Source organism: Phoca vitulina, unplaced genomic scaffold, assembly GCF_004348235.1.
Source record: "Phoca vitulina isolate PV1807 unplaced genomic scaffold, GSC_HSeal_1.0 scaffold20, whole genome shotgun sequence".
Taxonomy (NCBI): Eukaryota; Metazoa; Chordata; class Mammalia; order Carnivora; family Phocidae; genus Phoca; species Phoca vitulina.
Genome location: NW_022589723.1, coordinates 17,632,598 through 17,649,767, shown reverse-complemented (window position 1 = coordinate 17,649,767; position 17,170 = coordinate 17,632,598). Strand labels below are relative to the sequence as shown.

Genomic DNA, 17,170 nt, shown 5'->3' with positions numbered 1-17,170 from the left:
ACAGAATAAAAATCTGTTACAATAGTGATAGGAAATGAATATAATGGGTAAAAATAATATATATCAGATCCAACCTAATTCTAGGCATGAAATGCAGTAAAGTGAAATAAAAAAACTCACAAGTATTTTTTCATGCTATTAGTTTAGCTTTACTCCTAATTATACAAAAGTCCGATGTTTTAGAAGAAGAAACATTTTTCTAAACACTATTTTTTTCCTTCTTTAGAATGTATCTGTGGTGCTTAAGCAAATGTGTGAGCAATGAAGTTTTCCCTTTGGGAGCCTCAGAGTCCCTCTGGCCTTGAAGAGCCCCGCTATATGATCAGGCCCTGTCAGTCATTCCCGGCCAATGTGGAGGTGGGTACTGATGCTGGGGTAAGTATTTTATAGCTGATCAATAAGTTGATGAGGGAAAGACACAGAGGCTTGGGCCATCACAGATGCATATATATATATATGTATGTGTATATATGTTATCATATATATATAAAACATGTTATTATATATGTGTATATACATATGTGTATATATGTTAATATATTAATATATTATTATATTTGATATATATTGTATATTAAAATGAAATGTCACATGGAAGAAAAAATTAAGGTTTTTGTTTGTTTTTTGTTTTTTGTTTTTTTTAGCTTAGAGAGTTAGAGATGGCTTTCTGGGAGAGAAGAATATTAGACCGAGCCTTGATGTATACAAGGGGCATAAAGCCTACTGAAAGGAGAAAAGATGGCAACTCTAATTTGAATGGTAAAATTTTGGAAGGAAAGAGAAGGGATGGAAAGCCAGGTACTCTGACCAGAGCTGGGGAGCTGTGGGAGCAGGGAAGAACAAAGTAGGATGGGGACAACTAAGGGGGAAGTTTAAATCAGATGCTGATGGAGATCCACATGCGGATTTCTGAGGATGAAAATGACAGAGGGGAATTAATTATGGGATCTAATTAGAATCAAGTGTCTTAACCTGGATGAACATCCAAAATATTTTAAAGCCGTTTCCTCCTTGACATCCTGAACAACTGTAGCATTATATTATCAGATAAGCAGGCATGAGAAAATATAAATTATTCTAGATACTTGCTGGTGATGTGTGAGCCAAAAAGCCTTGTTACTAACATAGAATTAAATGCTGTTCCTGGCCGATAGGAAAGTAGCCAACTTTTGTATTACTTTCCCCATGGAGCACATGTGACTGTGTACTGGACTCCAGTGCCTTGTTGAGAGGAAAAAGCTTACCAGTCAGGATACATCCGTGGACGCCAATCATCAGGGCAGCACTGTGGTACAAGGGTAGGGTAGTATAGATGACATCGTCTTCCTTAACCCCGACTGCATTGATAAAGCCAGTTGCATACCACAGGCGTTGGTGATTGATCGTCGCGGCTTTCGGGAGACCTTTGCAAAGATACAAGAGAAAGCATGAGTGAGCCAAGATTGGCCATTTGCAGACACATGGTCTGGGAGAGAGATCTGGCTTAGGAAGATCCATCACCCAGTGTTTCGAGAATTGCATAGGGGAGGGCCATATTCAGTTACACCAAGAGTCAGCAAATTTTTTCTGTAAAAGACCCGAGAGTCAATGTTTTAGGCTTTGCAGGGTCATACAATTTCTGTTACAAATACTCAACTCTGCTATTGTAGCTGATAGCAGCCAGCCATATAAAGGAATGAATGTGGCTATGTTCTGATAAAGCTTTATTTACCAAAACAGGTCGGGGGGGCTATATTTGGCCCATGGACCTAGCTTGCTGACCCCTGAATTAGATGGTTACTACAGTAGTAATTTGAAGAGAAAGGCATGAATGTCTATTGAATTTTTGCTCTGTGCCTACCACCTTGCAAGGTATTTTCAAAATTTCATTTAATTCTCATAATAAACAGGATCAGTAGAATTATATTTTTTAATCCACAGATGAGAAGGCTGAGATTCAGAGAGATTAAATAGATTTTTCCATTCCTATCACTTTCTTTCATAACCACTTTTATGAATTTCTTAACTCCTAGAGTTTCTTCATATAAATACAAACAAATATAGAGTTGCTTATTTGTTCTTGCCCTTTCCTCCATTAAAAAAAAAAAAAGGGGACCTTTCTACACTTTTCCCTCTCTGCTTAACAGTGTATAGTGGAGAACTGTCCATATTTAACAAAGAAATTTCCCTTATTTATTCATTCATTTATTCTCTCTCTTGCTCTCTCTCTCTCAGTTGCATCAAGTCCTCTGTATTTGTGTGTTATAATTTCTTTAACTATTTTACTATTTCAACCTGGTCCACATGGTATTTTACACTATAGATGATGCTGTATTTGTAGGATAAATTTGCTGAAGTGAGATTGTAGGGTCAAAAGATACATGTCTTTGTAATTTTGATAGGTACCGCCACATTGCCAGTTATAAGGGCTGTCCCATTCCACTCTCCCACCAGCAATATCTGAGTGAACCTGTTCCTCATAGCCTTGCCTAGGTATGCTCTCAACTGTTGGACAGAGGGAGAGGGAGAATCTCAAGCAGGCTCTTCGCTGAGTGTGGAGTCGAGGGTGGGGCTCGATCTCAGTCAGGATCCTGAGATTGACCTGAGCTGAAACCAAGAGTCAGACGCTTAACTGACTGAGCTACCCAGGCACCCCAAGTTCTTTTAATTAACTTTTACAAGAGTAACTTAGCAAATATTTTATTCAGAGATAAGGAGAAAAGCAAAATAAACATCAACCCAATTATCTTCCAATTAAATATAAATTCTGAACTGTGGGATTAAATTAAGGAGTGTTCAGTCTCTTTTCCCCTAAAGTGGGTTTTATATTTGACTGTCAAAACCTACATTGTGAAGTTCTTTTTTTTTTTTTTTTTAAGATTTTATTTATTCGAGAGAGAGAGAGAGAGACAGAGAACTCAAGCAGGGGGAGAGGCAGAGGGAGAAGGAGAAAGTAGACTCCCCACTGAGCTGGGAGCGAGACATGGGGCTCGATCTCTGGACCTGACCTGAGCTGAAGGCAGATGCTTAACCATCTGAGCCATCCAGGTGCCCCTTCATGGTGAAGTTCTATACTTATGTAGCATTAAACTAGGACTCCCTGTAACTAACCAAGGGCTGATTTTTTCTCAATTATTTCCCAAAGTTTACAACTTAATTTTACCATTCTATTATGAAATGAGGATAAAGGTCCCATATATTAAGGTAGTGTCTATATGTAGGGGAAGCATTTGGTTAACTATGTCATTCCACCATTTTGTTGGCATGGCAATATGTAACTTCTGACAGATAGAAAGAGGATAGACATTATGCTTTGGGCACTGGTTTTAACATGTCATTCCCAGTCTCCCATCCTCATTTACTTAAAGAAAATACTCAATGAAAGTAATTGTATGAAAGGAAGTCAACATTGAGGTTAAACTCAGGTCCAGGAACTGGGAGAGCAGATGGGTGCTGAGGATCTGTCGAGGTAAAGGAAGGAGTGTCTATAGGCTGGTGTTGAGATAAAAGGCTCAAAGGAACCTTTAGCCTTATCTATAATGTTTGATTGTTTTACAAGGGAATGCATGCATGCATTACCTGCTTAAATTAAATTAAAATTTTAATCAAAAGAGAAAAGATTCACATGTTCAATTTTCCAATACTAATAATAATGATCAGCATGCTGGTGCTGGCTTCCTGCCCTCCTTTTAAATATATCCCTAAGGCCTCATATTATTACATTTTGATAATGTTTTCCCTGGCCTAGAGTAGGCAGACACCACATATCTGTTAAGTGGAAGAACTGGGCAATATTGTGGCAGAGAGGTCAGATGTATGAGCTGTGGAGTCAGCCTACCAAGGTGAATCCTGACAAGTTACCTTGAGAAGTTCTTAACCTCTCTAAGCATCAGTTTCTAGATCTGTAAAATGGGAATAAGAATGGTACCCATCTTATGGATGGTGGGAGAACTGTATGAACACAAGACCATAAAGCTTATAGGAGCGTGCCTAGTAATTTTATCTTTAATATTGCCTGTCCCATATAGCTGTTCCAATAACACTATTAATTGGCAGTGTTTTTTCTTAGGGGCTCATAAAATTATGCTGCAGCTTACAGTTGAAGGTATCCTAGATTTGGTGAAATACAGTATTTCAGGCCCTGGGCTAGAGCCATCCTACACCCACAGCACCAAACAGCTCCAAGTCAGCGTTGCTTGGGAAGATAGCAGTCAAAACATTAATGTAAATGTAACTCCATTATTGTCCTATCATCTTCTTTGGTGTCTCACTTTTAATTGGTTATACATTATGTATGGACTTGGGAGATAAGATAATCAAAATCCAACAATCATTTAAAAAATTCCAAAAACCTATTCAGTGCCAAATTTCATCCATTATCGTAACTATTTTTGTATTTCTTGGTTAACCTCTTTCTCTGTTCTACATACCAACTAGGCGGAAATATGCGTAGCTTGGAGAAACCCAAATGGGATCATGTGCTATGAAATAAGACCAGTTCCCACAGGCAAAGAGCTAAATCCTCTAAAGTATTAGTTATCTGATAAGTTTTGCCAAAGGAAAAGAACATTTGAAAACCTAACCCAACATTTAACGACTTCAGGATAAGTCCATTTCTTTGAGAATCCTTTCTTTATTTTTACCTGTGGTTCCAGAAGTATAAATGTATAAGGCAGGAGTGGAAAAAGTGACTTCAGACCTCCATGACTCTGGAATAGCTTCCGTTGACACTTCATCTACTTTGTCTAGTAAAGAGTCGACCCCATCCGTGTTAGAAGTTCTGCTCACATAATAGATGGACACATTATCTTTTTTCAGGCTTGGCAGCACCTCTTCAATAGCATCTTGTAGTTCTTAATAAGGAAAGAAAATCCAAATGAATTAAATTAGTCCAGTAAAGTTCTATTAGTACAGTAGACTTTATATTAATTTTGTTTTCAGTATAAATTTTGCTGAAATGCGTAGACATGCTTACAGTTACACAATTTTAAACATGGAATTTTCTAGATTTGAAAATATCACAAGATTCCAAGATTTGAGGGAAGGCTGGGTGTTAATGGTTTCCTAGCAACAGAAGGTTGGTTGAAATCTGTACAAACAAATGGACACGTGGATAAAAACCAAGATATGTAAGTGCATTACTTATATGCAGGTCTGGTATACATCTCAAAATACTCCAGAAATGAATTTGGTTATTCCCAATATATGTGTCCCAGTGATGAAAAATAAAAAAAGAAAATTTTAAGGTAGGAGCCAAGAAACAAAAGCAAGGTAGCCATGCTAACTAACAATGATGATAGAAGGCAACTTTATATATACACGTATGTATATATATTTTAACACAACAGGAACAAATAGTTCCCCTAGGACAGTTCAGCTCATCTGAGAAGGAAGCTCCAAATTTCGTAAGCACATTTTCTGCTCTGAGAAAAAACAGGACTGATTAGCATGTTTTTCCAACTGTAGGTCACAATACAGTAGTGGGTTGTTAAAATCATTTGAAGTGACCAACATTTTAAAAAATTAAAGTAGAATGAAATATAAGTTTTCAGAGTATATCACACATAGTAAGAGGTAAGTATTATTTTTTTTAAAGTTTTGTGTCAGTTATGTGGGTGTGTGGGTACTGAGTCACGAATATATTTTTGTACTGTAGACCAACATCAAAAAATTTATTTTTTTAAAATATTTTATTTATTTATTTGCCAGAGAGAGAGAGAGAGAGAGAAAGAGAGCATAAGCAGGGGGAGCTGCAGAAGCAGGCTCCCTGCTGAGCATGGAACCTGATGCAGGACTCGATCCCAGGACCCCGGGATCATGACCTGAGCCGAAGGCAGGAGCTTAACCGACTGAGCCACCCAGGTATCTCCAATGTCAAAAAATTTAAAAGGCACTGATTTAATATGCAAACCACATTTCCTGTTTGCTGCTTGATTTCTGTGCCCTTCAATCACAGATGAGATGGCCTTTAAGCTTACTTGTCTTGAACTTGTGATAACTGAACTGAATATACTTATTCTTAATAGGAAGGTGACCCAATACCCCAGGGAATTACCTTGGGGACGCTATCCCTAATTCATCTTATAGGCTTTGTTTTTCAGATTTTGTGTATGATGTCTCCACCAAAACAAGAAATATCATCTGGACAGATGCATTTAAAAAAATTTTAAAACATTTTAACCAGAGGACTCATGCACCTGAGAAAAAGAAATCAAATAATACAAAAGAGTTTATAATGAAAATCAACAGTTCTGTTCCCCTTCCCTCTTCACAACTAAACCTGCCGCCTGGAGGCGATCACTTTCAAGTTTTTGAAATCTGTTTCTTCTAACAGTCGCCTCTCTATCACCAAATAATGTGCTTTTCCTGCTACCTCCTGACCTATCAATTTTGATCCCCACCCTTGTTCTTCCCCTATCTACTCCCAAAAGTCACTATCCCCACTTTATGTTGTCTAGGTTCATACTATTTACATCTTTTCTGAGACTATAATTCCATCCTCCCAGCTTTGTTTACGGGTTGGCTCTAGAAGTGAGCACCAATAATCAGGATCAACAAGATTAAGACTATGTAAATATTATTCACTGCAGAGCAGAGTAACACACTATAATCATATTTCCATTCGTGAAGAGTTTTCTTTTCCTTTCTTTTTTTTTAAAGATTTTATTTATTTATTTGACAGAGAGAGCGAGAGAGCACACGCAGGGGGAGTAGTAGGAGGAGGGAGAAGCAGGCTCCCCGCCGAGCAGGGAGCCCGATGAGGGGCTCAATCCCAGGACCCTGGGATCATGACCTGAGCCGAAGGCAGACGCTTAACCATCTGAGCCACCCAGGCGCCTTGACTCGTGAAGAGTTTTCTCCTTGAGTTTCTTTTGGCTATCAACCTTTAAGATTCTATTTGCTTCAGTTGTTTTCCACCTTCACCAGATCAGATTGCTCTCTAGTCCGTGAGCACTTCAAAATATTCACCAAAAAATACTCCTCTTATAAAAACTGGAATGGTAACACCCCATCCCTTGCCACTGCCTTGGTTCAGGTCCTCATTATTTCCTACCTTGATCTTCCCAGTAGCCTCCAGACCAATCTCCTTGCCTCTAACCTCTCCCTGCTTCCAACTTAGCAGCTACATTATGGTTTCTTGTTACTGCCCTGCTTAAAATCTTTCAATGGCTGCTAATCCCTTGTGGTAGAGTCTACTCTCCTTATGCAGCATGTGAGGTCCTGAGCTCATTCACACTTTAACCCCTGGGGACTTTTCTGATGTCATCTCCTAGTACCATCTCTTATCCCCTTTCCTCTAACCACACTGATCTATGTGAACTGAATGTACCCATACTCTCACATCTCATGACCTTTGTCCAGATGGTTTCATCTGCTTTGAGTGCCGTCCTCCACCCTGGTCACCTGGAAAACTCCAGCTTATCTTTCAAGACTCAGCCTTGGCGACATTTCTCTCTGTTTCCTTCCTTCCCCCTGCAAAGTGGGGTGCTCCCACAGGGGCCTGCATATACTTCTGTCAGAGTATTAGTACACAGTGCAACTTGCTTGTTCTTTTTCTCCTTTATTAGTGAAAACGTTGAGATGAAGGCTCAAGAATTAAGAAATCACCTCCCTCTCTCCCTCCCCTGAAGCTACACACTTAAATACTGTGTTGTAAGTTACCTTGATTAGTCTTTCCTCTCTGCCTCCCTCTTTCCCAACACTTATCCAACATCTATTTAAACAGTGCTCCCTATGGGCCAGGCATGGTTCTAAGCAGTGGATATAACGGTGACCAAAAGAGATACTGTCCCTGTTTCTATAGAGCCTAATGGGGGAGGAAATGAAGATATCATCCATTAAAGTAAGGTGTCCTAGGTGTCACAACAGGGGATATGGTATTTTGGGAGGGGCACAAATACAACCTAGAGGCAGTATCATCTGAGTGGAGACCTGAAAGATGAACAGGAGTTGGCAAGTTGAAGACCAACTGAGATTGACTGAACCTGTTTCTAGCAGAGGGAACAGGTTATGCAAAGGCCCAGAGGCAAACAGCATGGTGTCAAAGTAACTAAAAGAGGCTAAAGTTGACTGGGGGAAAGAAGGTTGGGAGAAGAAGCTAGAATATAGGTAGGGACCAAGTCCCTGGTGTAAGTCAGGGCAAATGGATTGCAGGCAAGGCCATGATACATTTTTCAGCATGAAATTTACATTCCATTTTTTTTTAAAAAAGGTAAAAGAAAATGTAATTAAGCAGGTGTCATGCTGGATCGTAGTTCAAGCAATTTGGCATCATGTGTCTTCTACTGCATTCATTTTCCTACCTAGCTCTCCGTAGGCATTTTGTTTGTGATACCTTTATAGAAGTCATCTCATCTGAAGGGAAGGCCATTGACCCTGCCCAACACAATTTCCTTACATGTCCTCTGGGCTGCTGGTGTAGAATTTCCATTTGGGCATTGACTTGAGGTTCCAGGGACTCACCAACCATATTAGGACACACCTCATATGTCTGATGGTAGCAGGCTTTCTTCCTTTAAACTAGAGATGCTGATATAAAAACTGAAATTTGAAAGGAAATTCTGGATTTCTATTAACCATCTATTTGATATTTAGTGTCTTTCCTTAAGCCCTTTATAAATACAACTGGACCTACATGTTTTCTCCTTCACAAATTTTGTCTAGTGTGTGTGTGTTAATTCTTACTGTAAAGTCTGCTTACTTAAAAGTGGCAATCAACCAGGACACGTAAGCTCTATTTGGCAGAGGTTGAGCTCCTGGGAGCTCTGTGTTCTGAGATTTACATGCAGGAGTGCACTTGGTAATGACATCTGTCAGGTTGCAAGAGAAGCAGACTAGATAGAGGGCAAGGTTGAACAGTGATGTAGCCACACAGTGACATCACTCAACTGATTCTCTGATCCTATGGGGACTCTGGGCCTGGGATGGCCCTTCAGGATTGTCCCAAACTAAGGGAAGTGGGCTGAACCTTCACCCCTGCCCATGAACCAGTCATTGGATGCAGGCTGGGGGTGGTAGCGCTTGACCTTGGGCACAGTGGCTCTCTGTAAGCAAGGGTGAGTCCTGGAGAGGGTCTTGGCTAAGAGTTTCAACTGCCAATGCTCCCAGCAGCTGAGGAATGAGCATCTCAGTCCTGAAGGGGGCATGTGGGTAGTCCATCACAGCATCCACTACACCTTGCATCCTTACTGATAATAAAGCCTTAATGTTTCCATTTGTATAGAACAATTTGTATAGTAGCTTTACATATATCACATCACATAATTTTCACGAGAACCCTGTGATACAGATACAGTCATCCTGTTTCTACAAATGAAGACAGAGGCTCAGTGAGCCTATGTTTGGAAGGATACGTACAAAATAAACAGAAATATATTGGGTTTATGGGATTCCTGCTGCATCCTTATACTAGCCATTCAGGTTCAATTATTGAAAGAGTGCCTTACTTTTTAGAAGATGCTGTCTCCTTGACCTGCTCAGTTCTTGTTAAATGAAGCATGTGGATGTACCTTTGAAGGGTAATATTGACGATCTCTTGTTCATCTTCTTTGAAAAGCATAACCTTGAGTTTTATTTAAGCTTGGGTATGAAAAGCAGTATTCACAGAAAGTGGTCTGAATGGTGTAGAGTAGATCTGTTGGTTCCTCATTAGTTTACGTTTAAGTTGAGGATTGAAATAGAACCTCAGAGAAACCAGTTCATACTTGAGTGAGGGAATATTGAGTGATTACATTTTCCCTCCCTTAAAATCTGTCTTGTAAAAAAAAAAAAAAAAAGAAAAAAGAAATCAAGGTAGCATATGAAGTTTCTCTCTCTTTTTCTTTCTTCCTTCCCTTCCCTTCCCTCCCCTCCCCTCCCCTCCCCTTCCTTTCCTTTCCTTTCCCTTCCTTTCCTTTCTTGAATAAGAGAAGAAGAGAAATTTATGAACACATGGGTCCATTCCTAGAAAGCAGGGAGACGGCAGGCGGTGAGCTGAACCAATCTCCATCACCAAGGTGGCAAGATGCTTCCGGCTAACGCTGCAGCTTTCTGATAGGAAAGGCATTCAGTCTAGCAGCTTGTTCTGCTACTGGATTGTCTCATTGAATGGGTATCTGACTGAGTTAAATAAAACACCCCAGAAATATTTATCAATAAAGCTGGATCTGAAAAGGAGGCAGTGAAAGGAAATGTGTTTTGATCAAAATTTCAGGATGATTGTGAAATGCTTGGTAGGTGGACAAGTCAGGATTGAAGGCTTATCTTTTCTTCACTCAAAAAGGCAACTCAAACACAAACTGGTTCTTAACAGTCTTTGGAGACAGTCTGAAAGCAGTTTTTCAAATGCCATTTGTAACTGTGATTTTGCATTTTTAACATTGGCAGTTTGGAATTATAGCATTTAATAACCTACTGTCTGGTCTGTACATCAACATGATATGTGTTAGGACACCCTGCAGACAGAGGCATGCATTCACGCCTCCCCCTTCCCACACAGAACAAATCACCCTGAGGTCAGAAAGATGTTTAATCAAGGTTAAGTCCCACCTGGAATAAGTAAATCTTTAACAGGGAAATACATACTCATCTTACCTTTATGCACTTATATAGCTTCTTAATACTATTTTTCATTTCTCTTAAAGTTCTTACTTATGGGAACCCTTGCTTTCTAAATAGCCCTGGAATCAAGGTTAATTCTTTGTCATGAGGCTACCAGGTCATATCAGGACTTACATAATTGTTATCATTTGATATCCATAAGCAACCTGTTACCTACCTACCAGCTACCTACTTCCCTATTTTCGGTCAGAGGCTGTGGGAAGGTCCTTTTCAAATACTGGCCACTTACACTCAACGTGCAGAATAATCTGAACTCTATCCTTCTTCAGTTTCAATAACATTAACACCTGATTTAAAGCAGTGTTTGTTTTCACCTCTTCCCTCCCTCCTTGTTTCTAAAGAAAAAGAACTGTAAGTGTTCCCAAATACACTAGCAAAGTGCTAGTTTATTTTGAATGGAGATGTACAACCCCCCTTGCAACCTTTAGTTATGAGCAGGCTAAGAAGAAAAATTTTAGAGAGCCTCTTTAAGCTAGCTCTCTGTTCAGACCTTGGGCTTCTTGGGATCCCAGACCCTAAGTACATTACTCATTTGATGCCTAGGCTTTTGTCCTCCACCAGCCTATGTAGAGACCCTCATGACGACGGGCTCAGCCCATCCTATACTCATGACCAGCTTCCTCTCTGGCAATGAGACCCCAGGAGAACACCTCTCTCCTACAGCCTACTGCCAGAGGTAAACTGGGACGTAAACAAGTCTGGTAGGATGAGGCTGGGCTTGGGGGAGATTGGATCTAAATGGATTTTCTCAAATAGTCAAATATATTTAACTTTTTTACATCATTTTTCATGCCCTCATGCCTGACCCAATGGTTCTCATGCCTCAGAGATGAAAACCTGTCACAACCAACCAGAATAATGGAACTCATTAATTTGACAAACATTTGTTGAGTGACTACTATGTGCTAGGTATTACTAGCACTTCTTCAAAGATATATGAGAGAATTCCAGCCTTTGAGACAAAGTGCACTGAGACAACTCATCTAAGTTATTCCTTGCACAGCCCAGAGAGAGGAGAGGAGTGAAGATAAAAGTATCTCTATGTCTTGACCCTTGACTAAAGTTGGCACTGGAAATTCATCTCCCTCCATGGAAGTGAGGCCACTGCTGTTGGCCATTCTTTGAATTCTCTGAGTCCTTATTTTCTCTATAGTAGAGTACCTTCAGTAAATAGCTTTTAAAAATTACCGTTATTTAAGTCCAGCCTGCTGTGGCCCTCACATAGTAAAACTCTAATGAAGCATCTGTGTTATGAACCTGATGAAAACTGCCCCTGGGCTCCTCTTGCCTGGAATGCTCTCTCCCCAACTGCACTTGCCAAGCTCAGTGGTTAATGCCCCCAGAAGCATTCACCCTCTGCTCACCGCCCCCCTCCCCAGCACTTTGTACCTCTCTCAGCAGACTTATCATACTTTTTATATCCTCCTGGATGTCACAGTCATTTGTGTACGTGGCTTAGTTCTTTTACCGGGCTGTTAGATCCTTGAACTAATTCATCTTCTTTTCTCCCTGTCCTATCATGGCAACTAGCTTGTACCTTGTGAGGACTCTCTAAATGTTTCTTGATGTCAAATTAAGTTGTTGGTCCATCTGTTTTTCTCAAGCTGACCTCAAGTTTGTATGACAAGAGTTCTCCTTGGTCCTGACACTAGTTTTATAATAAAATGCTCCATCATTGCAATGATGCAATACTTTTGAAAGTTATTGAAAGCACTTTCCTTCATCCCATTGTTCAAAGGAGGTCCAATTTTATTTTTTGCAACCTTGCAAAACCAGGTCAAAAATAATCTGGAATATTTTATAATTTCTCTGGATCTCAGTCTTGCAATAGAGAGTATCTTTAACTGTTATTAAAGCCTGTGAAAGAGTAGTACCTATGGGAGCCTTGCATGGTTATGCTGACCCATACAGCGTAGACCTGGCCAGTGAGCTGATGAAGGAGACCTAGGATAGCCTTCCAGTAGAAGAGCTAGTTTAGCAATGATCTGAATGCGAGCATAAATGGCAATAAAGCAAATTTACTATTTTGGGGGTCCTCCTGCATGTTTTCTTATCTTACCCATATTCTATGTTTGGGAAGTTACTTGAAAAACTACCAGCCCAAAGAGCTGGTTTCTATCAATGACAAAATTGATACGGGATCAAATAGTTGAAGGCAATTTTTTCATGTAATTATTTACATCATACCCTTCTATGGAGAAGGACCCTGAAATGTACCATAGAGAGAACATCATGTTCTCTGAGTGATGGGTGCTTCTGTAGAGTAAATTCTGAAGCAATAATTGGGTACTGAAATTCCTGACAGGGTGGAGCCCTGTTAAGCCCTATGAAGATTCACCAAAATTCATGGCAACTGGATCAATCTTCATGATAAATGCCACTGTGCTGGTCTTTTGCATAGACTCCAGAATCTGACAGCTAGTTGGAATTCAAGAGCTCTTACTAGTCCACAAGCCGTAAGGCTGAAGTTCAAAGTACAGAATCAAACCCTGTTGAATTGTAGCCACTCTAATATTTCTAAAGACGTCTCACTTTTTTTTTTTTTTAAGATTTATTTATTTATTTATTTGACAGAGAGAGACAGAGCAAGAGAGCGCGCACAAGCAGGGGGAGTGGGAGAGGGAGAAGCAGGCTTCCCGCCGAGCAGGGAGCCCGATGCGGGGCTTGATCCCAGGACCCTGGGATCACGACGTGAGCTGAAGGCAAACGCTTAACCACTGAGCCACCCAGGCGCCCCTAAGACGTCACACTTTTATGTACTATGTTCAGGTGGTGTAGTAGAATAAGTGCCTTGGAAGTGAAACAAAACAAAACATGTGGGTTTTGTCCCCAGCTCTCTATTGCTAACCAGCTATGTGACTCTGGGCAATTGATATCACCCTTCAGGGCCTTTGTTTGTTCAACGATATAAAACAAGCAGAAATTAGACTGTTTCTCAAAGCCTTGTCCTCAGACCAATTGCTTTAAATTCATCTGGGCGTGGGATGGGACTTGCTATAAAAATTCACATTACTGCGTCCCGCCACAGTCCTACTGATTCAGTGCTTTTGGGGAATGGGGTCAGGAATCTGTTTTTTAAAATAAGCTTCCCAGGTGATTCTTGTGCACATTAAAGTTTCTTTTCTAAACTTTTTTTTTTTTTGAAGGATAACACACTCATTAAAGTTGGAGGATTATAGGATTAGAATTTCTCTCAGATTCCTTCCAACTTTAAAGAATTCTAGGGGTGCCTGGGTGGCTCAGTTGGTTGGGCGTCTGATTCTTGGTTTTGACTCAGGTCCTGATCTCAGGGTCGTGAGATCAAGCCCCACGTTGGGCTCTGTGTTCAGCGGGGAGTCTGCTTGAAGATTCTCTCCCTCTGCCCCTCCTCCCACTTCCTCCCTCTCCCTCTCTCAAATAAATAAATAAATCTTAAAGAAAATAATTCTTTTTAGAAGCAGTCCATTCAACACATTTACAAATCGGCACCTCTACTAAGCAACCAGCTTTGGACTCCCTGTTATCTCCTTTGCAGGTCAGAGTGTAATTCTGCATGGCATACAATGGTTTCTTAGTGATTTGGAAAAATGGAATGTTTTCCAAATGTGTGGCCTTTCTCAAAGGTCAGTTTACTGCCAGAGTGCTGTTAGGTGCACTGGACAGTCTGGTTCAAATTGGATGTGAGTGCCCAAACTTCACATACTCTCCACATACACTGACCTAAACGTAATGCTTAATGGCAGGGGACTGTTGCCTGAGTGGGGAAGGAGATATCTGGCTGTGTTTCTGACTTGATTACAGAACCAATCTCTGCAGTTCCTGACCTCCCTCACAGGGAGCCTGAGGTACTATGCAGGTAAACAGTATTTAAGTACCCCCCTAGAGGGGTAAAAAGATCACTGTGATAATAACTTTCTTTGGAACCAAAAGGTAAACTAATAGGTTTAAGAGTCTTCCAGTTACTAAGAGGTTAAGTTGTCTCTTTTCTCAGGCAACTAGAAATTGTTGGGAATTTTCTTGAAGGGACCATCCCCTTTACATAACTTGGCTGTCTTTAAGTTGAACCCCTGTTTTTAAACATTTATACAAAGTCTTCATTTTTTGTATTATTTTATGCCACATGAAACAGGTGGGTAACTTTCTTGGTTTCCCGCAAGCGAACAGACATTTTCTGCAACACTAGGCAAGATGCTTAGCTTGCCTCAGTTTCCTTAGTTGTGAAATGTAGGGGAAGAGCAGAGGATGCTTAATCCATTCGAGCTCTAGCAGTACATCCATGTAGAAGAAGGTAGCATGATATGGGGGAATTCATGGGCTTTGAAGTTGGATGGACCTGGGCTAGAATTTTAAGCTTAGTTTTCTCAACTGTCTAACAGGGGGTAATGACATGCTATCTCTCAGGGTAATAAAAGCACTCAGCATAGGGGGTGGCACAGAAAGGCATTCAGAAAGGTGAGGCCTCCTGGCTCCCTATTTCTTCGTCTTTCAGCTCACATCTGGTTGGGCCTCCCTTTACTGACAGAGTGAGAAGCAACTCCTAGTCCTTATTCCCGCTCTAGAAAGGAAAACCAACAGTCCTGTGGGAAACAGGTTCTTGGTTTCTTCCTGGCCCGGTCACCCCTGGAGCATGCAGTTACCATTTCAGGTTTGTTGAAGCGTGGCAAGAGGTAACTCCAGAACCAAAGGTCACTTGGGCTACAGATGTAATGGGGGCTGACAAGGGAACAGCAGCAGATCCCTAAAATCTTCTTCTTGGGGAGCAGGTGGAGTAACCTTCTCTCTGCAGTGAGAATCTAGAAAGGCTAACAGCATTTGAGAGCTGGAAGCAACCACGAAGACCCTCTATTAGAGGAGGAAACCAAGGGACAGGGAGGGAAAGTGACTTTCTCATGCTCACATAGCCAATCAAACAGCAGAGATAAGAACATTCTGGATCCTCTAGAGTTCACACTCAAAGGCTCTCTGCATCTTAACGCAAATATTGTCAATATAGGTTCAGAGCTTGGACTCTGGAGGTAGATAGCTCTGGTTAACCCCTCTCCTCCCAGCTCTGTGACCTGGGGCATAAGGCGTCAGTCACCTCTCTGGTCTCAGTGGTCTCATCTACAAAGCCGGGTAGTAAACCCTACCTGTTGTTAGGATTAAAGGCAACACTTAGTGCTTAACGCAGTGCCTGGCTCGGCTTCCACAACAGGTTGTTCTAACGATCATTAGCGTTCCTCTACCCTTCCAGTTCGGATCTGGACTTCCCTTTCCAACCCTCTACAGCATGCAGGGGCGAGCGTGTCACGGTGCCGAGGAGCCCGCGGCCAGGGCGGGCGCTCCGCGGGGCTCACCTGGCGAGGCCAGTAGCACCTTCGCGCCGCAGCACTGGAAGCAGTGCAACAGGGACTTCGCGCGGATGTTGTAGTTGAGGCACGCCATGGCACAGCCCAGTTTGACCAGCCCCAGCCACAGCCACACGTAGGCTGGTTCGTTGCCCATGAAGATCGCCACGCAGTCTCCCTGGCGCAGGCCGAGGTGGGCCCGCAGCGCCCGCGCCACTTGGTTGCTGCGCCGGTCCACCTGCGAGTAGGTGAGCGTCTCGTCGCGGAAAAGCAGGAAGGGCTTGTGCGGGGTCTTGCGCGCTTTCTGCAGAAAGAGGTGCAGGATGGTGCGCACCGGCCGCCTCTGCCGGTAGCTGCGCACCTGCCGGGCCACGCGGGCCAGCCGCAGGAAGTAACGCATGTCCTGGAACAAGTAGGGGCAGCAGAGGTTCACCAGCAGCGGCAGGAGCAGCAGCCCCGCCAGGGCCGTGTAGATGGCGGGCAGCATGACGGTGGCGGGGCCCCCTGTCCCCGCGAGGACAGTGGGTGCGCTCCAGGCGTGCAGCGCGGCGGCCGGGAGGGCTCCGGACGGACGGCAGGCGGGCTGCGCGGGCGCGCGGGGCGAGGCTGGGGCGACCGCGGGGCGCCTGGGTTGCGGGCACCAATGCTGGCTCTCGGGTAGGTGGAGCGGTGTGTGGACTGCGGGGGTGCGGGGCGGGAGAGGACGGCTGAGCCCGCCCCCTTGTGGGTGTGCCGCTACCTGGGCCGGCGAGGCTGCACTGCGGCTCGCCCGGGTTTCGACCGCCGCTTGGCGCGAAGCAGGGATCTGTCTTGTGACCGATGTACTTTATACCTCCGAGCCACAGTTTCCCTGTCAAAATGCTGATGACAAGACGCACTTAGCGGACCTGGAGAAGTTTAGAAGAGAGAGTGTAGGCATAGGGTTGTTATTTATTGCTACCACCAGCGGAGTGCCTTACAGAAGTGATTTAATGTTAGTATCAGTAAAGCGCTTTATAAATGTGAGAGTCCGGTTATTAATTAGTAATGGGTACCAGGTGCCACTGCCACATCGGATTCCCACCTGTCCCTTCCTGGTCCCAGAGGCTTTCCACCTCGTCTCTGGTTTTCAGATTGGCACCCCGCCCCCCTGCCCCGCCCAAGTGCCAGGCGGTCTCCTGTGGCGAGGATTTCAAGGTTGAACAGAAGCACCAGCGGTTGTCACCTCTGTCTCCTCCCAGTCCCTGGGCTGTGGGTAAGGACAGGACACTGGTCGGAGTCAGGCCTCGGCCGGCCCAGCCAGTCCA

At 42.7% G+C, this 17,170-nt stretch overlaps 1 protein-coding gene across 1 annotated transcript in view; it reads right to left on the bottom strand.

Moving 5' to 3' along the window:
- The window catches only part of SLC27A2 (solute carrier family 27 member 2), a 43,445-nt gene extending 26,966 nt beyond the window's left edge, over positions 1-16,479 (bottom strand). Inside the window, exons 1-3 of the mRNA XM_032417454.1 lie at positions 15,894-16,479; positions 4,623-4,832; positions 1,245-1,403 (exon numbers count right to left, since the gene is read on the bottom strand). Coding sequence (XP_032273345.1) covers positions 1,245-1,403; positions 4,623-4,832; positions 15,894-16,371 — 847 coding nt within the window. The 5' untranslated portion in view covers positions 16,372-16,479. The remainder of the gene's footprint in view (positions 1-1,244; positions 1,404-4,622; positions 4,833-15,893) is intronic.
- Positions 16,480-17,170: the final 691 nt, after the last annotated feature.